The 18,309-nt window shown below is 51.4% G+C and overlaps 5 protein-coding genes across 5 annotated transcripts, besides 5 other annotated features; 2 read left to right on the forward strand and 3 right to left on the reverse strand.

Moving 5' to 3' along the window:
• Positions 1–834: 834 nt before the first annotated feature.
• On the forward strand, positions 835–3,423 carry ACLA_057600 (pentatricopeptide repeat protein; the record flags this gene model as incomplete). The annotated part of the gene is made up of 1 exon (XM_001276529.1): positions 835–3,423. One exon carries the CDS (start codon positions 835–837, stop codon positions 3,421–3,423), a length of 2,589 nt encoding a protein of 862 aa, XP_001276530.1.
• A 488-nt stretch (positions 3,424–3,911) lies between these two features.
• ACLA_057610 (Sec63 complex subunit SEC66) lies at positions 3,912–4,893 on the reverse strand (the record flags this gene model as incomplete). Its single annotated transcript, XM_001276530.1, has 3 exons — positions 3,912–4,295; positions 4,409–4,722; positions 4,794–4,893. 3 exons carry the CDS (start codon positions 4,891–4,893, stop codon positions 3,912–3,914), a joined length of 798 nt encoding a protein of 265 aa, XP_001276531.1.
• Positions 4,361–4,392: a microsatellite.
• An 807-nt stretch (positions 4,894–5,700) lies between the features above and the next one.
• ACLA_057620 (chromatin segregase YTA7) lies at positions 5,701–10,814 on the reverse strand (the record flags this gene model as incomplete). The annotated part of the gene is made up of 2 exons (XM_001276531.1): positions 5,701–8,609; positions 8,678–10,814. 2 exons carry the CDS (start codon positions 10,812–10,814, stop codon positions 5,701–5,703), a joined length of 5,046 nt encoding a protein of 1,681 aa, XP_001276532.1.
• A 1,301-nt stretch (positions 10,815–12,115) lies between these two features.
• ACLA_057630 (uncharacterized protein) lies at positions 12,116–12,637 on the forward strand (the record flags this gene model as incomplete). Its single annotated transcript, XM_001276532.1, has 3 exons — positions 12,116–12,247; positions 12,319–12,523; positions 12,582–12,637. 3 exons carry the CDS (start codon positions 12,116–12,118, stop codon positions 12,635–12,637), a joined length of 393 nt encoding a protein of 130 aa, XP_001276533.1.
• Positions 12,638–12,838: 201 nt separating this feature from the next.
• On the reverse strand, positions 12,839–15,611 carry ACLA_057640 (putative C2H2 finger domain protein; the record flags this gene model as incomplete). The annotated part of the gene is made up of 4 exons (XM_001276533.1): positions 12,839–13,781; positions 13,829–14,518; positions 14,580–14,843; positions 14,920–15,611. 4 exons carry the CDS (start codon positions 15,609–15,611, stop codon positions 12,839–12,841), a joined length of 2,589 nt encoding a protein of 862 aa, XP_001276534.1.
• A 1,074-nt stretch (positions 15,612–16,685) lies between these two features.
• Positions 16,686–16,705: a microsatellite.
• Positions 16,706–17,917: 1,212 nt separating this feature from the next.
• Positions 17,918–17,949: a microsatellite.
• Positions 17,918–17,950: a microsatellite.
• A 295-nt stretch (positions 17,951–18,245) lies between these two features.
• Positions 18,246–18,289: a microsatellite.
• The last annotated feature ends 20 nt before the right edge of the window (positions 18,290–18,309 follow it).

An 18,309-nucleotide genomic window follows, 5' to 3' on the forward strand; every position in this document is an offset into this window, starting at 1 on the left:
CAATTGGCCATTCAATCTAGCCAGCAGTCGGCCGAGAGAGGAGACGTTGGATCCAACAGTCACCAGGGCTGCTGGGATGCATCCGTTGTAGCTGTTTTAGGTCAGTTCCCGTGCACCTGGTTTACCTCGGGTTGGGTGCCTCCATACGTTTGAGGTGAAGCAGATCTAACAAATGATGAGACTCTTTCAAAGACGCCCGAATCGATATCATCCAGAACTTCCTATTCCAGGTTAGGGGATTCGAAGTGAAAGTAATGAATTGGTGGCCCTTACCTGAACATTTGCCTCTTGTTCGGACCATAGTTGAAGGTATGTCTTGTATCTCAACTCGATGGCGGACTCAGGCTCATCACCATTTAATAATGATACAAAAGGGTGTGTCACTCTTTTCCTTTGCATTCACCGGCTGCACCTTTCGTCGCTTCGAGGGTCTTTCCCCAGTCGTTCTTGTTTGGTGGACAGGTTTATAGATGTAAACTCCCTGGAATAGTAGAAGGAGTTAGTTGAGGTACTTCAACGAGTCTTGTTCGCAAATACCTGGCTGCTCAATCCATCTCTGGATATACCCGGCGCATCTGTCTCCAGCTGATCCTGCTCCATTATGCCTTCTTTTCCCCCGGGTGCCAGACAGCTCGCAAGGGCAATTGATTGATTGATGATGCTCGAAATCCGCGGCGGATCTCGCGCCTGCCGCTAAGCCAAATCAGGTAATAGTGGCTTTTTCGCCGCGGAGCTCCAGATCCTCTTCCATCAATTTTCCCTTCAACTTCATGACTCTGAGTGTTTCCATTCTCGACAGTTTCTTAAGTCCGATGTTATAGATCCATATACTTCATGCTCCGCCAGGTCGTCCGAGGAGCTCGGTGGTATCAGCATGTGGCCCACAGAAGCCCGTCGATTATGTCGCTTTCGCGATCGCGAGCCTTCTCCGTCGTAACGCCACGCTCATTACACTATGGTGGAAAAGATGACAAGATCCGCTTCTACGAACAGGATACCCGAGGGAGCAAGATTAGAAAGGAAATTGATCCGGAGGCCGAAGACAGTGCCGTCAAAAAAGATGTTGAGAATGAGCTCTCCAAGCTCGATAGGGAGTTGGAGATCTTGAAGGAAGGCCCCTTTGGTCCAAACAGCGCTTTTATAAAAGAGTTACCCGAAAAAGAGAGACAAATCGCTCTTGAAGCTCTTCGCAAACATGCAGAGGAGACGGGGGAAACCGAACTCGACATTGACTTGGATAAGGTATTTGATGGTGAGCTAGATGCCATGCTCAAGGAAGAGTTTGAGGGTCTGGCAATGGAGGAAGAGAATTGGCAGTTGGAACCGGAGGATGAGATCTCTCCCAAAGTTCCAGTCTCTCGGCAACCTTACGAAATAATTCTACACGAATCGCAGTCACATCCCTACGTGGACAAGCTCAACATTTGTCTGTCACGGTTTGCAAACGACCCTGCCAATGAACAGTCAGGGCAAGAATTGTGGAGATGGTACCGTCGTTCCAAACAGGTTATACCGAACTTTCTGCAATCTATACCCGAAGAGGCGATGACTATGATCTGGGACTCTCAAGCTAATGGCGAGTCGGGGCGGGCATTTCGAGCGACTCGCCTGCAGACCTTGGCTGAAGATGCCGTTACGGCTGGGCGACTACTTCCTACGCCTCGTATGCTTTCATACATCCAGTCACTCCAGGAAAGTGGCAATATTAATCTTGCGCTGGATCAGTGGGAGGCACATCAGGCAGACCTTTGCCAGAGCAAGGAAGATCTCGAGACTTATTGGAAGCTCGGCGTGCGACTATTCGCTGCTGCAGGCGATCCTCAAAGAGCACAGGATATTGCTTTGGCATTTCTATCCAACGACAAGTCGCGCGAACCTCGTATCCTTCTCCCAGTTATCACAGCCTGGGGCAGACAACCTGGAAAGGAGGCTGAAGTTAAGGCGTGGGCGTTATATTTACAGCTGAAGACGCTTCTGGGCGCCAACATGACCATGAAGGAATACGACTATGTCAGCATCGGGCTTCTTAAAGCGGGCCGGCTCAATCTTGCTATTGCGGTGTTTAAGGATATGATGGTAACTGGCCAGGATCCAACAAACGATTCGACTTCCCTGTACAAGGCAGCTTTGGGACTTGTAGGAAACCTTCAGGCGTCCAGTATTCGAGAACAGGACGTCAACAAAATTTCACTCTCCACCCTGACTGTTCTACCCCGGCGGTTCCAGAATCGCTTCTTCTACGCTAGCTGGATGAAAAAGCTCATAGGAATGGGTGAGGTCGACTCTGCTGCGATGGTAATTGAGTTGATGTATGAACGAGGAGTCAGGCCTGATCCCAAGCACCTCAATGGGGTAATGGCTGCGTGGCTTCGTGAAGGAAATTCTATTTCGAGAGCCAAAGCTGAGAAACTGGGATGGTCCATGGTTCAACAACGAATCGACCTGGTGTGGGCTCGGACTGCATCACCAGAAAAATCTCCTCAACTTCTTGTTAGCCAGAAGTCTGATGGTGTTCCGATACCGAAGTTCATGCAGAGGCAAATGCCTCCAGCAAACATCGAGACTTTCTCGATTCTTCTCCTCCATTACAGCCGAAGGACTGATGACGACATGGTCAAATACTTGGTCAAATGCCTGGGAGATGCACGAATCCAGCCAAATTCGTATTTCATGAATCATCTCCTGTATGCCGAGCTTAGGAAACAAGATGTGCACTCTGTCTGGAGCAAATACCAGACCATGTCTGCTTCTATCAAACCAGACCTGGAAACGTTCGCCTGCCTGTGGGACTGCGGCAAGCTTCAGTACGACCGGGGCCGCACAGCCTTCGACGCTGGGTTTCCATCGGCACGCGAGCTGTACGCAGAGATGATCAAGTGGTATACTCACCTCAGCCCGCGCGGCAAGTCGACGGCCCGGGATGAATTCTCCAAGGAACTTTATGACCAGATCATCCGTTGTTTCTGCCTCTCCAAGGACCTGCCTGGTACTCTTGTCGCACTCTATTCCATGGGGGCGATTTTCGGATCATCTCCCGACGAGGTGACTGCTCGTCTGATCGCCCTGCAGGTCGCGCGCATGGCTGCCGTCCCGACAGACACGCCCAAGCGCCGTCTACGCCGTCTGTCTACGACCCCCAGGAGCAAGGAGAACATTGCCCAAGTCAACCGACTCGTCGAGATTTTGAGTGAGCGCAAGGCAGCCGGTCTGCAGGCGCAAGGGCTGCATCCCGACCATCTCGAGCCGCACGAGAAGCAACAGTACCAGCTCGAGATCATGGCCGACCTGCTCCGCGTTGTAATGCGCCGAACAGCCGCCGACCCGAGCCAGATCGAAGACGAGATAACGACTGTCGCCGCGGAAATGGGCGTCTCGCCAGCTGATATCGGATCGTCGATGGAGGATGACAATCTACCCTTGTAGATTCTGAGTTTTGATCAAGCACTCCTGTGACGGTGGTATCCACCAGGACTGTATTATTTTAATGGCGGGGGAGCTCTCACCGGCATATAGAAAGGCGTTTCCGGGTGACTGGGAAAATCTACTTGGTTTCATTGTACAATTAGTCTTGCTGTATATATGCATTTGTCCACTTCTCTTGAATCCATTCCTCCATTTCTCCATTTCCCTAAATGTCCAGGAACGAAATAAAAGCCCGAATCTCGTCTCAGACAGGTCGTGAAATTCTAATCTCGTCAAATCCTTACAATAACAGGCAAGTACTAATACATCCAGGGAAATGACCAAGTAGTTGAACCGGTACGTGTCAAGTTCATCGGTGGCTCCACGACGATGGAGAATAACTGGCGCAATCCGGGAGGCGCAAATGCTTTTCCTCATTTAAACTGTTTCTTCAAAATGGAGTCTCGTAAGAAAGTGAAAGATGAACATCCCGTCTCTGGATCGGCTCTTCATTTCTTCCCCTTCTTTTTCTTCTTACTGGCACTCCCTGACCCCCCTGCAGTGTCATCAGCGTTCACCAATACAGCTTCATCGTCGCTCTCAGCGACGGTGGAAGGCGCCGCAGATGACTCGGGGGTCATTGTGCCAGAGGTCGAGTTCGTCGTCGTTGTGACAGAGCTTGCCTGTTCAACCTTGGCGGGGCCCGAGCCCTCTGCATCCAGCTCCTTCATAAAACCCTCTTGGATGCTCGCCTTCTTCTTATCCCACCACTCGCGCTCCTCCTTCACCTTGCTCTGATAGGTCTCCATCCGCTCGCGGAAGATGACGTTGTTGAGCATCTCATTTGCTGACTGGAAGATCGTCTGGCCCCAACCGGGAACGTACGCATTGGCCTGTTCCAAAGCACCCAAGTTAGCAATCGCCATCGATTGCAACAGAGGAAGGGAAAAATATAACCAAAAAAAAAAAAGAAAAAAAGAAAAAAGAAAAGCGACGCAAAACGTACCTCCGCAACAACATCCCGTACTTCATCCTCCATTTCCTTCTCAGCTCTTTGGAAGCGCTGCCACAGATCGTCACCGACACTGCCCCGTTGGAGAAGCATGGCCAGCGCCTGCTTCTGGCTCCGGAGCGCCATGACCCGCTTGATATCCTCGGTTGCGCGTCTGAGGAGAGCAGCCTTCAGCACCGACTCTGGTACTGCAGGGGCCTTTTTCTCTTTGCCAGAAGACGATGCTGGAGGGTCAAGGTGGAGGAGGGAAAAGTAGATGTCTCGTTGGAGGTGAGGAGGGAACCATGGTTCTAGCGAGGTGGCCTTTGCTACAAAATCGCGTCGACTGACGTTAGTGATTCACTCGCCATGAGAATAGATGCGTAATCCGTGAACTCACTGGCTTTGCGTTTCCGGTATAGCGAGGAGAAAGTCGCGAGAGAGCCGAGCAGAACGCCGAGGTAGGCGAGCGGCACGGCGAGACTGAGCCAATCTACCATGTTGAGGGGAGTCTGATATGTTTCAGGGAGTTGTGAAGAGAGAGAATAGTTGTATCGAGAGGAGTAATTTGTGCGGATGTGGAAAGCTGTTCAAATCAGACGTGGGTCATAGTATCGTCAACAATTGTTTAGGCCAGCTTCTTGTCGCGATCGCCAGAAAAACGAAAGAGTAAGATAGAAGATCAAAGAAATAAACGCTACAGCCCTTAATAGCCGGCCCTGAGAAGCGTAGCAGAAATGAACATGGAATGTATGTATGGGCATTGGGGAGAGAGAGTGACAGAGAAGCGGAAGCTGATTCGAACAGTATGGGGGAATTGTGATGGACCCTTTAGGAAAGGCCAGCCTGGTGTTTTTAGGCGCGGATCACATGGCCACCGCTCTAGTCTGCACTGCAGTATATATACGTACCATGTCTACCAACACTTCATCGTGCTGGTCAAGATGGAAAGAAAAGAATTTATTTACGGCCATCATATCCACAGTAATTGGGAAGAAGAGAAGCGGGAAAGAAAATATGGCACGAGATCCATGCATGCAATTCCATGTAGAGACCCCTCGTGAGCCCTAAGAAATGACAACAGATAACCAACCAATCCACAAACAAGAACAACCATTCTGAACAATGATATCGACTGGAATAAAACACAGGGGTACTCTTTAGTAATGCTAGGTACTTGACAGACAGAAAAAGGTATAAGAGATGAGAACAGAAGGAGAAGAAGGAGAAGAGTAAGCAGATATGGTGGAAGACGAGAGGCGAAATCTTGCGACGCCTCTTCACATGCGAGTGCAACTCTAAGACGGCTAGATCTCAGCACTCAGCTGTTCCTTTGTACGCTGGCTAATGGGTCCAATTTCCTGCATCCCCTGCATGTCTTCCAACACCTCGTTGAAAGTATCACGGATGCCAGCGGCCACTTTGTTGCGGTTCCACTCGCCACGCATGCGCCAAATGTAGTCCATCAAATTGCTGTTGATCTGCTCGAGCTGCTCGACTGAGCATCCACTAGTCTTCTGGGTGAGTTGCTTGTGCAGATCCTCAATGAACTCATGCTCCAGGATGACTTTCGGGGACAGGTCCTCGTTGTTCAGCAACGACTGGAGGTTTGAGGGGGCATGGGAAGCTTGTTTGGTAGTTGCCTCGAACAGAGGCACAGGGGGTTGGTGCTTAGATTGGGATTGACTGCCTCCAGGCACTGCAATCTCCAGGTGCGTAAGCTCTGTGTGTCCTGGCAACGACTCACGAGGATGCGGAGAGAGCTGGCTGCTCTCAGGCTGCTGGGTGTCTGGGAGATGCTCTTCTTGCGACACACGGTCGGGATACTGGGTCAGGTCTGGAAACTCATGCCGCAATGCGTGCGCCGCCACGGGACTTTGTGTGAAATTCTGCGGCACCGAAGATTGCTCTGATGATTTCTTGTCCGAGGTTGTCTGCGTGGTCGATGCTTCGTTGGTATAGTCGTGTGGTTGCGACCCTGGCGCCATGGGGGTCATGGGTCCCTTCTGTGACAAACTCGAGAAGCCTGACTCCCGTCTCACTTGCTGTGAAGGGGCCGTGTGCGAATACGGCGGCCTGGGCTGAGCGGACGGCCCGAATGAGCTGCCTTGCGTCTCTCTTTCACCCGAGTGATCCTCGGAATTCGTCATGTAAATATCGCCATCGATATCTCCTCGAGACTCGTGGGATCCGTTGCTGATGGTGGCATGGTTGCTAAGATCGTTGAGATCTGAACCTCCGCCCTCGTGGTATCCGTTGGTGAGGAAGCTGACCGCCGAGCGTCGTGTCGGAGTGTGCGGCCGAGCTGGCCCACCCAGGAAAGATTCGCCAAGAACCACGGGTCCGCTGGAAGGGGCAGAATCAGTATTACCGTGGGGGACATTGCCTGTGGGTGCTATATTGGCGAAGCTTTCCTCGTCAGCGGCTTTCCTGGCTTGCTCAGCCGCGAGCTTTTCACGCTGCAGCTCCCGAAGATAGACGTTCTCGCATTCCGTAACAAGGGCCGGCTCTGCCTGCTCAATTGTGGCGACGTCAACCTCCACATTCGAGAGTAGTTCGTTGGCTCGCAACAAGCGTTCCTGGTCGCCAAGTTGCCGTGCATCCTTCGCTAAGCGCTTGATATCCGCTAGGAAGTCCTTTGGTCGCTTATAGTAACCATTGGATAGTCGCTTTTCGATGGTGACGATCTCCATATTGTAGAAGAACTTTCCAGACACAGCCTCACGAAGACCTGGGACGCCATGTTTATCAAAGTCCTTTTCGAAAGGTCGGAACATCGTTCTTTGCTCGATGGGCAGGTCGCTAGTGACGACGTTCGGATCTTCTTCCTCCCAGAGGTAGCGAATCTGCGATTCGTCGATCACACCGGTCCTAAACCTCTTGTACTTCTTGATCTGATCCATAATTGGTTGAATCCTGATCTTCAGTAGATTCAGAGTCTGATGATCCTTTCTCTTCTGTGCCTTGAGCTCCTCCTTAGTAGGAGGCGGCGCAGCCTTCGGTGCAGGTGGCGGCGCGACCTCCAGAGTCTCGAGCGTTCTTCGTTTGCGGTTTTCAGGATCTGGGAAGTCGGATGGCGATGTCTTAACGTAATCAATCACTCTGCTGAAGAATTCATGCCGGGCATTAGAATCGGGGGTTTCGAGGTCGTAGAAATTCTTCTTCGAGAACCCGAACATGTTGTTTAGCAGACCGTGATCCATCTCATCGCCGGTAGACTCCAGGACACCAAATAGTAAGACTGGGTCCGAAGGAGGGATCGACCGTAGAAGACCCAGAAATGTGGATATTACGGTCTGCCCAACTGTATTTAGCCAAGACTGGATATTCGGAATGTAGATCACGCTGGGCTTATGCCTCTTGACCTCTTGAAAGAGCTGTATGACAGCTGCTTCGGGAGATCTGGTTGAATCACTCAGGAGGGTTGGAAGGTCGAGCGCTTGAACGTGAAGCCCTTCAAAATGATGGAGAATTGCACCTGCTAGATACTGTTGACCCATGCCCAGAGGCCCACGAAGTAGCATTCTAGGCCGGAATACACGAGAGGTATCGAATTCGTGCTGCATCTGTTCGCGTCGGAAACCCTTCGGTCCTTCCGGCTCTTCGAATTGAGCCTCTTCGAGAGCCGTAAGCCTCTTTCTTTGTGGAAGAACCTCGGTCAACAGAGTCCTAATTTCAACCAGTGGCTGTCGCAGAAGAGGTTCAATTGTCTTTGGTAGAGGTGTAGCGCCAGAAGAGGCGGACCTCTCCGAAGAAGGAACCATCTTTTTGATCGCTATCATGAAATCCTTCGGAGTGACGTCGATTTTCTTGGGGTCAATCAGAAGCTTCTGGTTGGATTTGTAGATTTGGGGATATTTCCTTTGCACTGCATTGAGAGCAGCCTCGGTACAAAGCGCACGAAGATCGGCTCCGCCATAACCCTTGGTGATCTCAGCCAGCTCGTCTTTGATGGGGTCTGGGAGAGGCGGGTCCCAGCCCCGAGTATGGATGTCGAGAATGGCCCGCCGACCTTCCGTGTTGGGCAGCGGGAAGTAGAACTCGCGATCAAAGCGACCGGGACGCCGCAGAGCAGGATCGATGGAGTCGGGTCGATTTGTAGCTCCAATAACAATGACTTGTCCACGGCCGTCCATACCGTCCATTAGCGCCAGTAGAGTCGACACAATAGAGGCATGGATCTGCTCTTGTTTGCTTGACCTCACGGGAGCCAGACCTGTCAAGTACATAACAGTCAGTCAAATCACGGGAATCCCATTTGGACACCCAAAGAAAAATACATACCATCGATTTCATCAAAGAAGATAATACTGGGTTGGGTCTTCCGGGCCTCCTCAAAAAGCAGACGCAGCTGCCTTTCGGCCTCACCAACCCACTTGCTCAATGCATCCGCACCCTTTCTCATATAAAATGTGACCTTGCGACCCTCGGAGCTGACACTGTTGGCCAGAGCTCTCGCCAATAGCGTTTTACCTGTACCAGGAGGTCCATGGAAGAGAACACCTCTCGGTGGCACAATGTGGAAACGCTGGAAGATCTCCGGGTATAGCAACGGAAGGGACACCATCTCCTTCAATTGATCGATGTGTCCTTGCAAGCCGCCAACACTGTCGAAATTGACATTCATGTCCACACCTAACGGATCGGCATCCGCAAGCGTTTGCTTATCCTTGATCTTCCCCAGGTTGGCAGGCGTTCCTGACGGACCTTGCAGTCCATCGGCCCCATGAGTCTGCGTTGAAGCAAGGAGGCCTGGGGGACCGGAGATAGAACCCCCAGCTGCAGCGCCCTTGGGATGCTGCATTACTTCGTCATCACTGCTGTCACTGTCGACACCCCCTGTTGCAGCAGGTGCGCCGGGCGGTGCGAGAATCGCTGGCGGCCCGCCACCCCCGAATGGACCATACGTCGGGAACAAGGTACGCTGCCAGCTGCCACCGCCGCCACCCCCACCACGACCTCGGCGGGAAGGGGACTCGTTGACCTCCTGTTCCGCCTCATCGATGGGTAATATGAGATCGGGCCGAATGATCCGGTAATCAACGTCCTTGCGACTGCGCCTTGGCTTTTCGTACACGATATCTGTCTGCAGTCGCCGGCGTGGGCGATCTCCCCTCAGATCCTGCAGTTCTTCGGCAAGCTCCTCAGCGATGTCGCCTCGAATTTCCGATTGTCCACGGGACCGGGACGCTCTTTTACGCAGACCAGGACGCCGACCAGCGGTGCTGTCCTGCTCTTCGTCATCGCGCGCCCGACTTCCTTTCCGTGGCGAGCCCTGTGACTTGCCAGACTGAGACAGGTCGTCATCTTCATCGTTGGACTCCTCCTCCTCCGGCTCAAAGTCGCTTTCGTCTTCTTGTCGCTTGCGTTGAGAGCCTCTCGGTTTCTTTCGGCTTGAGCGGCGCGGTTGCGTTGCCTCTTCTTCATCTGGCTGGGGATCTTCGATTGTCTGATTCCGAGTGGGCCGAGACCTTCTCCGTGTTATTGGACCCTCATCTTCGTCATCCTCCTCGTCATCATGCTTCGCGTCGCCATTCTCAGATTCGGGGACAAATCGGTGTTCATCGGCTTCAGCCGTGACTTCGGCACTGTTCTGACCCGAAGGAACCCCTTCCTCGAAATCACCCTGATGATCGCTCTCCATGATCTCAGGTTGCGAGGCATTGACTTCCAGGGTGGTCTCTTCTATGACCTCGAAGCTTTCCTGCTTCTCCTCTGTCTCCTCCACCTCCTCTTCCTCTTCCTCCTCTCTTGCGACAGTGAGACGCTTCGAGGCGCGAGATTCCCGGCGGCCATTATTCGCCTTTGTCTCCGGACTCATTGTACCCCTTTCGACAAGTTGAGCGTGGCGACCCGAATTCGTCAGCGCGTAAATCTCCTCGGACGGGTCACGAGTATGGCGCGTCACCCGTCGGTTGCCCTCCGGGAACGGTTGGCGTTTCAAAGAATTCAATTTCAACCTGACAACGGTGCTCCTGGGTTTCTTTGGCGACGGGGCGACCTCGGGTTCCCCATCGTCGTTGGAATCATCTTCATTACTACTAGAGTCGCCCGCGTTGTATGTTGGCCGATTGGCCGCAGCTCTGCGAGCCGTCAGCCCTCGCGCATTCTTCGGAGCGTCGGGATCCTCCTCCTCTTCCTCCGACTCTTGGGCGGAAAAATCGTCGATCTCATCGAATAATCCATCGTCATCAGAAAGGTCATCGTCGTCAGAATCTCGACGCGCCTTTTTCTTCGCAGGCTTGGACTTCTTTTGCGATTTCGATCGGGCGGCCGGTCGCGAGGAGCGCACCGGATGGTCGCTGTAGTTCTCGTCGTCCGAGTCCGACTTATTCGCCAGCTCCTCAATTGAGCGCTTTGGACGGGGCATGATGAAGTGCGATAGATGAAGTAAAGGACGGGTTCTTTCCACGGCCGCCATGTCAGCGTCAGCACATCCAGTCTGAGAATACATGATAGAAAAAATAAAAGTAACAACAAAAAAAAAAGCAAAAAGTGATCGGGAACACGTTCCTGCCAGTGACATATTTATAAGGATCGTGGACGGAACTTACCGATAACAGTGTACTTAGAAGAGCAGTGTAAAGAGATACAGAGACAACGGGTTTCAAACAGCCACCGTCCGCTGAACCAGGATCAAGGAGATAATTTCATGAAAATCAATAGCTGTCTAAATCTCCATCATACACACTGGGCCATCAATGCCGTCGTTGGGGCGGGAGAACACAAGGTCTGAACAACAGAGGTGGTTCTGTTCTCGCACGGGGGAGGTGGGAGGAGGATGGACGGCGAAGCGCCGATGCGCAAAGGTGAGACCGTCGAGGTGAGGTTTGAGGTAAATCTCCCAGCCGACTCGGGGGGGACGCGTCACGGCAAGCACTCCGAGCACGAAGCACAGCAATAAAACAATGGTTTTTCTAAACACACAATGAGAAACGGGCACAAGAGCGATGAAGAACAGCAAGGACGCTGTGAGAAACCATGTCCGCTCGAACGAAACGACGGGACCTGTGGGAACAGCAACAGCAACAGGGCGGAAAGACTTCGCGACGCCTTTTCTTTTTGCGTTGCCGGCACCAGCCACAGCAGGCTTAGCTCCCCCGACAGCCGCGCTGCTGCGCCCCCACTAGCCCCGATTGGGCAGAGCACGTGCAGTTCCGCATCCTGACTGGCTCCACGCACCACCTCACTTTGCGGTGGGAAAAGAGTCGCTGTTTGACGGCTTTTGGGGACTCGCCAGCACCTGGCTTTCCCACGCCCAAAACCCATAGTAAACGGCCGTAAAAAGTAGGGATTGTGTGATTTTCAACCGAATCACGTATCTTCGCCCTTTTTGGCACCCGTTTTCCCCCCGGTTTAGGGTCGCGGACTGCTCACACAAACCGGTCCAAGAGGCGCACCAGAGCAATGCCAGGAACATGGATCTTTCTCCCCAGAACATCGAAGCTTATCGTCCCCTTGATCGTCCTCCCCGCCCGTTCGTCATCGCTTAACACCCATCATGATTCGACCCAGAGCCGCTCGGGACGGACCAGCGCTTGATATCACGTGAGTGGCTGAGTCAGCACCATCCTCCTCATTGGCAGTTTGGCATGTCCACGATCAACTCGCACTGGATGAAGCTGAGAACGTGTTGAACGTCAAATATCCTCTCCTCTTTCGTATCTCAAGAAAAAAGAAAGAAAAAAAAAACACTGGGGTCATCCCTGGTTTTCACTCAACATGTTCGCTCGAGCAACCATCCAGCGTCTTCTGGGAGCGCCCATGCTCCGTCCGCGAGCTGTCCCTTCCAGCCGGAGAACCTTGACATCCACTCGCCCCAGGCTCAGTGCTTCTACTGCCTACAAGGACGGGGTGAGTTTACGTGCTGATTCCTAGCTCCTTGCCAGATGGGATGTACCAGTTTAGTTGGCCTGTGTATATAGTGGCTGCCGCGGGCAGTCCATGCAAATGAGCTACACAGCATGTTTTTGCATCCGAAATTGCTAATTGGAATCCCGCAGCTCGCTCAATACAAGACCTTTGCAGGTCCCTTCGCCAAGGTCTTTTTAGGAGCCATCTTCACTTACCAGGTGATCTACTGGACTTGGTTGAAGCTCGAAATGGACGAGACGAAAGCCGAGAAGAACCGTAAGTGTGACTCGGGTCATTGTGTCTATGCAGGAATGTTCTGATCATGGCCGTATAGAAGAGGTCGCCGCTTTAGAAAAGAAGGCGAAGGAATTAACGAATGCCCAAAAGTGATGGTCTCTTTTACTCTTTTTTTCTTCTTTTTTCCTCTGCACTTACTGCTCACTGTAACTGTACTATATACCTTACATGCCTCTGATGGATATACTTGCAATGCCTCCTTTGATTCGTTCTTGGGGTAAACACCATCTTGATGCCTTGCTTCTCTCATGCAGCACAAGTTGAACATAATCTGAGACCTTGTGTACGTTGCCATCAATGCATGCGACGAATATGATAAGGAGACTCGCGATAGGGGGGCAGTGCATGAGAGTCCACTAAAGCGCGATCGCTTGGTTGCGTATCTTCTACGGGGCAGCCATACGTGACAAGATGGGCCATGCGTGGATCTCGCGCTTGTAAAATAGAGTCATCAACGCTGAATCTTCTTTTTGCAAGGGGCACATCCGCCGAATAGGGCCAGCAGTGGGCTACTGTCGGATCTGGTGTGTCAACTTTTCGTTTCCGCGAACCTTGCAGCTCGGGCGATTGTGGGAGGAGCGAGGCCTCGTTTAGACTTTGGTCTAATGTCTGTCGGATGTCCTCGTCCTGATTAAGGACCATACTCTCATCACGGTAATCGATGTCGGAGGAACTGTCACTACAGTCATCATTGTCATTCTCAGTGTTGTCACAGGCGAATGACGGGCTCTGGTCTCCGCGACTGCAAGCTGTACTTCCTTTCCTCGCCTCTTCCCACTCTCGCTCTTTGGTCAAATGCCCCGATGGTAATAGCCAGTCTCCGATACGCTCTCCGCGGCGGAAATGCTGGACATCGATATGATTGAAGCGTTCATTCCAGGCGGCCAGACCCTGGCTGCGAAGAGGGATAATCTCCTTGCAGAACCCGCACCAGAACCGAGACTGGCCGTTCAGGTCGATCCGATTCTTATACATGGCATTCTGCACCTCTTCGTCGTCCACGTGGTGATACTTTTGCAGGTGCTGCATGTAGATCTCCGAGCGATAGAACAGCCGGGCGCACGGTAAGTCTCCTTGCATAGGGTCTTGTAGGGTACAGCGCCAGCTCTGAAGGTGATAGTGCTGTGAATTCTCGTGTCTCTTCCAGTCTGCTTTGCTGCCGAAGGTCTTGTCGCAACGTTTGAATGTACAGCCGTACGGCCGCTCATGACGTTTCTGATGTTTCCTAGCAGGCCATCTGGTCAGATACAGCTACATAACGGAGAATATCATTCAAATACATACTTCATCTCGCATCGCAAACGCGTCCTTTTTGAGCAAAATTCGCATTTGATCCAGCCTCTCTTGTCGGGTTCCGGTTCAGGCACTTTCAAGCCGCTGTCCGCAGGAGACTCTGTGTTCCCCGATAGTCGGTCTAACGCTGCTCTTAGAATCCTTTGGAGAATTTCCTTCTTTGGCCCACACAGCTCGGCTGTCGGATTTGACAGGTTGTTTCCGTCATACGGGGGCTGGATATTCCGTCGTTGGTTGGAGTTCATCATCCTCGTCAATGCACTGAGCATGTTCGTCGCCGCCTCTGTTATGAATTCTTCAACATGATCCTTCCTGAGACTGTCTAGTTGGGAAGTTGGCGGTGTTTGATCGAGCGTTGGGGTCAGGTTGAGCGCGTTCAGAGTGGGGAATTTAACTGAATGCGAAGCGACGACTGCAGGGCCTGTAGGTTCGTTGCCTGTGCTCTGCTCTTCGACAATTCCCTCGAAGTTCGAATCAATGCTCTCATTCGCTGGTAATCGAAATACCGATCCATTCGATAAGGCCAAGCTGCAAGGATTTTGCTCGAGATCTCCCAACATACAATCGGATTCGGATGACAGCTGCGTCTGTGGGGTCGAGACTTCTTGGGGAATTTGGTCGTCGACAGGAACTGGCAGGTCATGCAGTTTCAAAGCAGTAGCCTCGTACCACTCCTGCGATCTAATAGACTCTCAATGTCACGACGCTCGAACAACCAGCCGAAGAAGTGGTCTCGACTTACCTCCGCAGCAATCCATCCGCATCTTCATCCTTGTGCATCCGGGAGAGATGTTGACGGAAATTATCCAATCGAGGCCACCGCTTTTGTCTGCGGGGACAATTGTGCCCAAAACACATGTAGAGAATCTTCGGCCCGCGCTCGGGTTCTTGTTTGTGGACGCATTTCTTGTGCCGAGCGAGATCATTGATGGTTCCGAAGCCCTCCTTGCGACTGCAATTCGGCTCGTCGCATCTGAACATCTTCCTATGTCTTGCCTCATGTTTTCTATGTCCGTCAGTCCTTGTAGCATTCGACAGGGGCGACAGATGCCCCAGAAAGATTGAAACAAGTGATGACAAACCTTTTGTCGGAGGGACATTTCCCCTTCCAGTTGCAATTAGGATAATGGCACTTCATGTCGTCGGGGCCAGGCAAAGAGAGGTATTCTGTCTTCGGCGCAAGTGTGCCATAGCCGGAGGGGCCCAGCTCAAAGATCGATCCCTTCTCATCTGGTTCCCGTTCATGCGACGTCAGATGGGGACTGCACGCCGAGTCTACAGCGAAGGATGATGCTGCTATGGAGCGCGTGGTACAGCTTCGGCTACCATAGCCTGAATCTCCTGATGGGAGACCATTGTATTGACTGTCACTTTCTGAAGGGTCGCTGTATTGGCCGGTGGAACATCTGCGGTCGATGTATTCATTGATCGGATAAGGTTTCTCCCCGGGCTGAAGATTCAAAGACGCCCGGCTCATAGGTACTCCAGTGACCTGCAGCGGATTCCAAGCATCCTGGTCATTCGATACCCGCGGTGGGTGATACTGATAATACTCCAGCGGTTGGGGAGCCGGAGACGACGAGGCATGGTTGCTGCTGTATGGTAACCAAGGGTTTAGGATGGATGAGGGTTCGTGGGGGAGGACCGCCGGATCAGAGCCGAACTGGACCCCCAGGAAAGAGGCCGGGTCGCCTAATGCGAAATGAGAAGGAGCTGTCAAGTGGTCTGCGGGATGATCGCCGTGCGAAGGATTCGGCATCATCCGAGATCCCATGATGCCTTGGAGGACATCACTTGTCGGATTCGAAGCCTATATTGAGTTTTGACACGCCGTCAGTCAGCCTGTATTGTCCCCAAATCCTTCACACTCCTCACTCATCGAGAGAAGGATACTAGTTAACTGAGCATGGGTATCCAGTTAAGTCTACATACACTCATGGCTTCGATTTGCGGACCGGATCACTCGATCGGGATGATGCACCGAGAGATCACTGATTCCGGCAAGTCAAAGTGACAGGTAAGAGACCGTGCAACGTTGGGTTCATATATAACCTGAGGCGTGACGGTGGATTGAAAGATGCAGGGATGCAGCGCACCAGAACGCGCTAATTTTCCTCTTTTCTGAAAGACAGAAGATTTGAGTTCGACGGCAGGGTAGGGGGGGAAAAAAATTAGAGAAAAAGGAAAGAAAGAAAGGAAAGGTTATAAAAACAAGGTAGGGGGGGGGGGGGGAAATGAAGCAAAGACTGCGAGGACAGTCGTATAGGTGGAATTCACAATGGGTATATAGTTTGGAACACACACGCCAAAAGAGTCTCGATCGCAACAGACGGAAGAAAGAAAAGAGAAAGTAGAGACACCCAAAAAAGAAAAAAGGAAAAGAAACGAAAAAGAAATCCCAGCAGGAACACTAATCTAAGTCCAGAGAGGCGATTTCGGTCAACGATCGCAATTAACCACGCTCAGATAGATGCGTTGGGCTGGACGACAGGAAAAAGCAACGTGACGGACAAGAGAGTGCCGTCGAAATGTCACTGCGCAACACGGATTGGAAGACACAGGCAGAGGCAGAAGCAAACCCCACGCGATATGAGCACAGGAGAGGAGAAGGACGAAGGATTCAGACTGGGGAGTGAAACGTCGGCATCCTTTTATGTCAATAGATTGGCCGTCGAGAGTACGTATACTTACTGTCCAGTGCACAGTGCTATGTGCAAAGTACTCCGTTACTGACTGAGGATTGACTGACCAGGCTGCTGGTGTCCCACTCTCCTGCACGGCATCGGCCAGTGTCTCGTCAAGCCAGCGCAGATTCCGCGGCGAAAACCCCAATCGCTTGTAGAAGTGATGCTGCTGCTGCTGCTGCTGATGATGATGATATTACAGAGAGCTTATTGCCTGCAGGTCAGGGTCAGGGTCAGCAGCAGGATAGATGACGATTCTCGCTCATCAAGGACAAGAAGCAAGTACAATGGGATAGGTGAACAATGAACTGTGGATTGTGAACTGTGAATATGAAGGAGTATAGAGAAGCCCCCCCGTCTGCGTACGGGATGAATATAGCTTCTTTCAAGACGAATAGGAAATTGATATATCAAGAAATGATAGAAAACGGATCGTCCCTTTGTATGAAAAATGATTTTGATCAATAGCAGATGGAGGACTGTCATTCCCACATGGTCGACTTGAATGCAGCGACAAAGACAAAAGACAGGAGAAGCGACTCGACAAGAACGCGTTCTCTGCAATCTGCTGTGTCGGGGAGGGGAGGATGGATCTGCACTAAAAAAAGCGATACATACATACATACCACAGTCTAGATAGATAGACTAGACCGATAATCCAGACTTCCCTCCTTGGCTGCCGTCAATAAATTGCAGTAATGAATAATCATCACCAATTTCCCCATCTAAGCGAGTTGCAACCGACCGTGCAGATTACAGACGAAGGATCGCATACAAGCTTCGTCATCTGCATTCTCCTCCTCTCTGTCTGTGTCATGTCTGAGAGTCAGCGTAAGCAAGGTGAGACAAAGGATGATCAACGAGAAAGACGAAGCCACCTGCAATTGGAAGAATCTCCAGCGGAGTCAGTAGACGAAACGAATTGAAATGAATTTGAACGATGCAGGCTGCAAAAAGAAACTCAGAAAAAAAAAATAAAAAAATAAAAAGGCAGAGCTGGAGGAGGAATAAGATCACCACAGGGGACAGAAAAAGGAAAAAAGAACGAGTTCAGTCCAGTTGATTCGAGGGATTGCATGGTGGCTGTGCCTGTAAGGAATGAACCGATCCATCAGTCGAAACAGAGCAGAATGCATTCATCTCACGCGGATCATGAGAATCCCTCCTTGACTATCTATCTATGTACCTGTACATCTATCTATTGTTTCACTGCTTCATCAAAGCTTTTCAGGTTCGTAAGTCCTCATCTCCACGGATTCATTCATACAGTTCAAGTCCAAGTCCAAGTCCAGTCTCTCACGCCAGCTGAATCCCCCCTCCCATGTTGTGCTTAGTTCGACTCATCATATCACGTCACTTAACCCTGGCTGATGTTCGACCCACAGTCAGGCTGTCTAGAGAGAGAGAGAGAGAGAGAGAGAGAGAGAGATCCTCAGAGGATCGATCTTTCGACCAGACAATGAGGAAGAGACATTGTTCTTGGGGATGGATAATGCTAGCGAGACTCACTTCGGCTGAAAAGTGAACCCCATGACTTCGAATTCATTTCATGTTACACAGCCCATATTTTCCACATATCGTCCACAACACAAGCAAAGCAAATAAGACAGTCAGTCAGAGCAGGAACAAGAACATACATTTATAGTGGAAACAAGAGACGGAACTCCAAGGCAGTACAAAGTACGAACTCCATAAATCAGATAAACAGGAATGACAGAGGGGAGAAAAGAAAGAGACAGAAAAAAAAAAAAAAAAAAACAAAAAAAAATAGCAGGTGATGGACCGACA

This window comes from Aspergillus clavatus, genomic scaffold, assembly GCF_000002715.2.
Source record: "Aspergillus clavatus NRRL 1 1099423829736 genomic scaffold, whole genome shotgun sequence".
Classification (NCBI taxonomy): Eukaryota; Fungi; Ascomycota; class Eurotiomycetes; order Eurotiales; family Aspergillaceae; genus Aspergillus; species Aspergillus clavatus.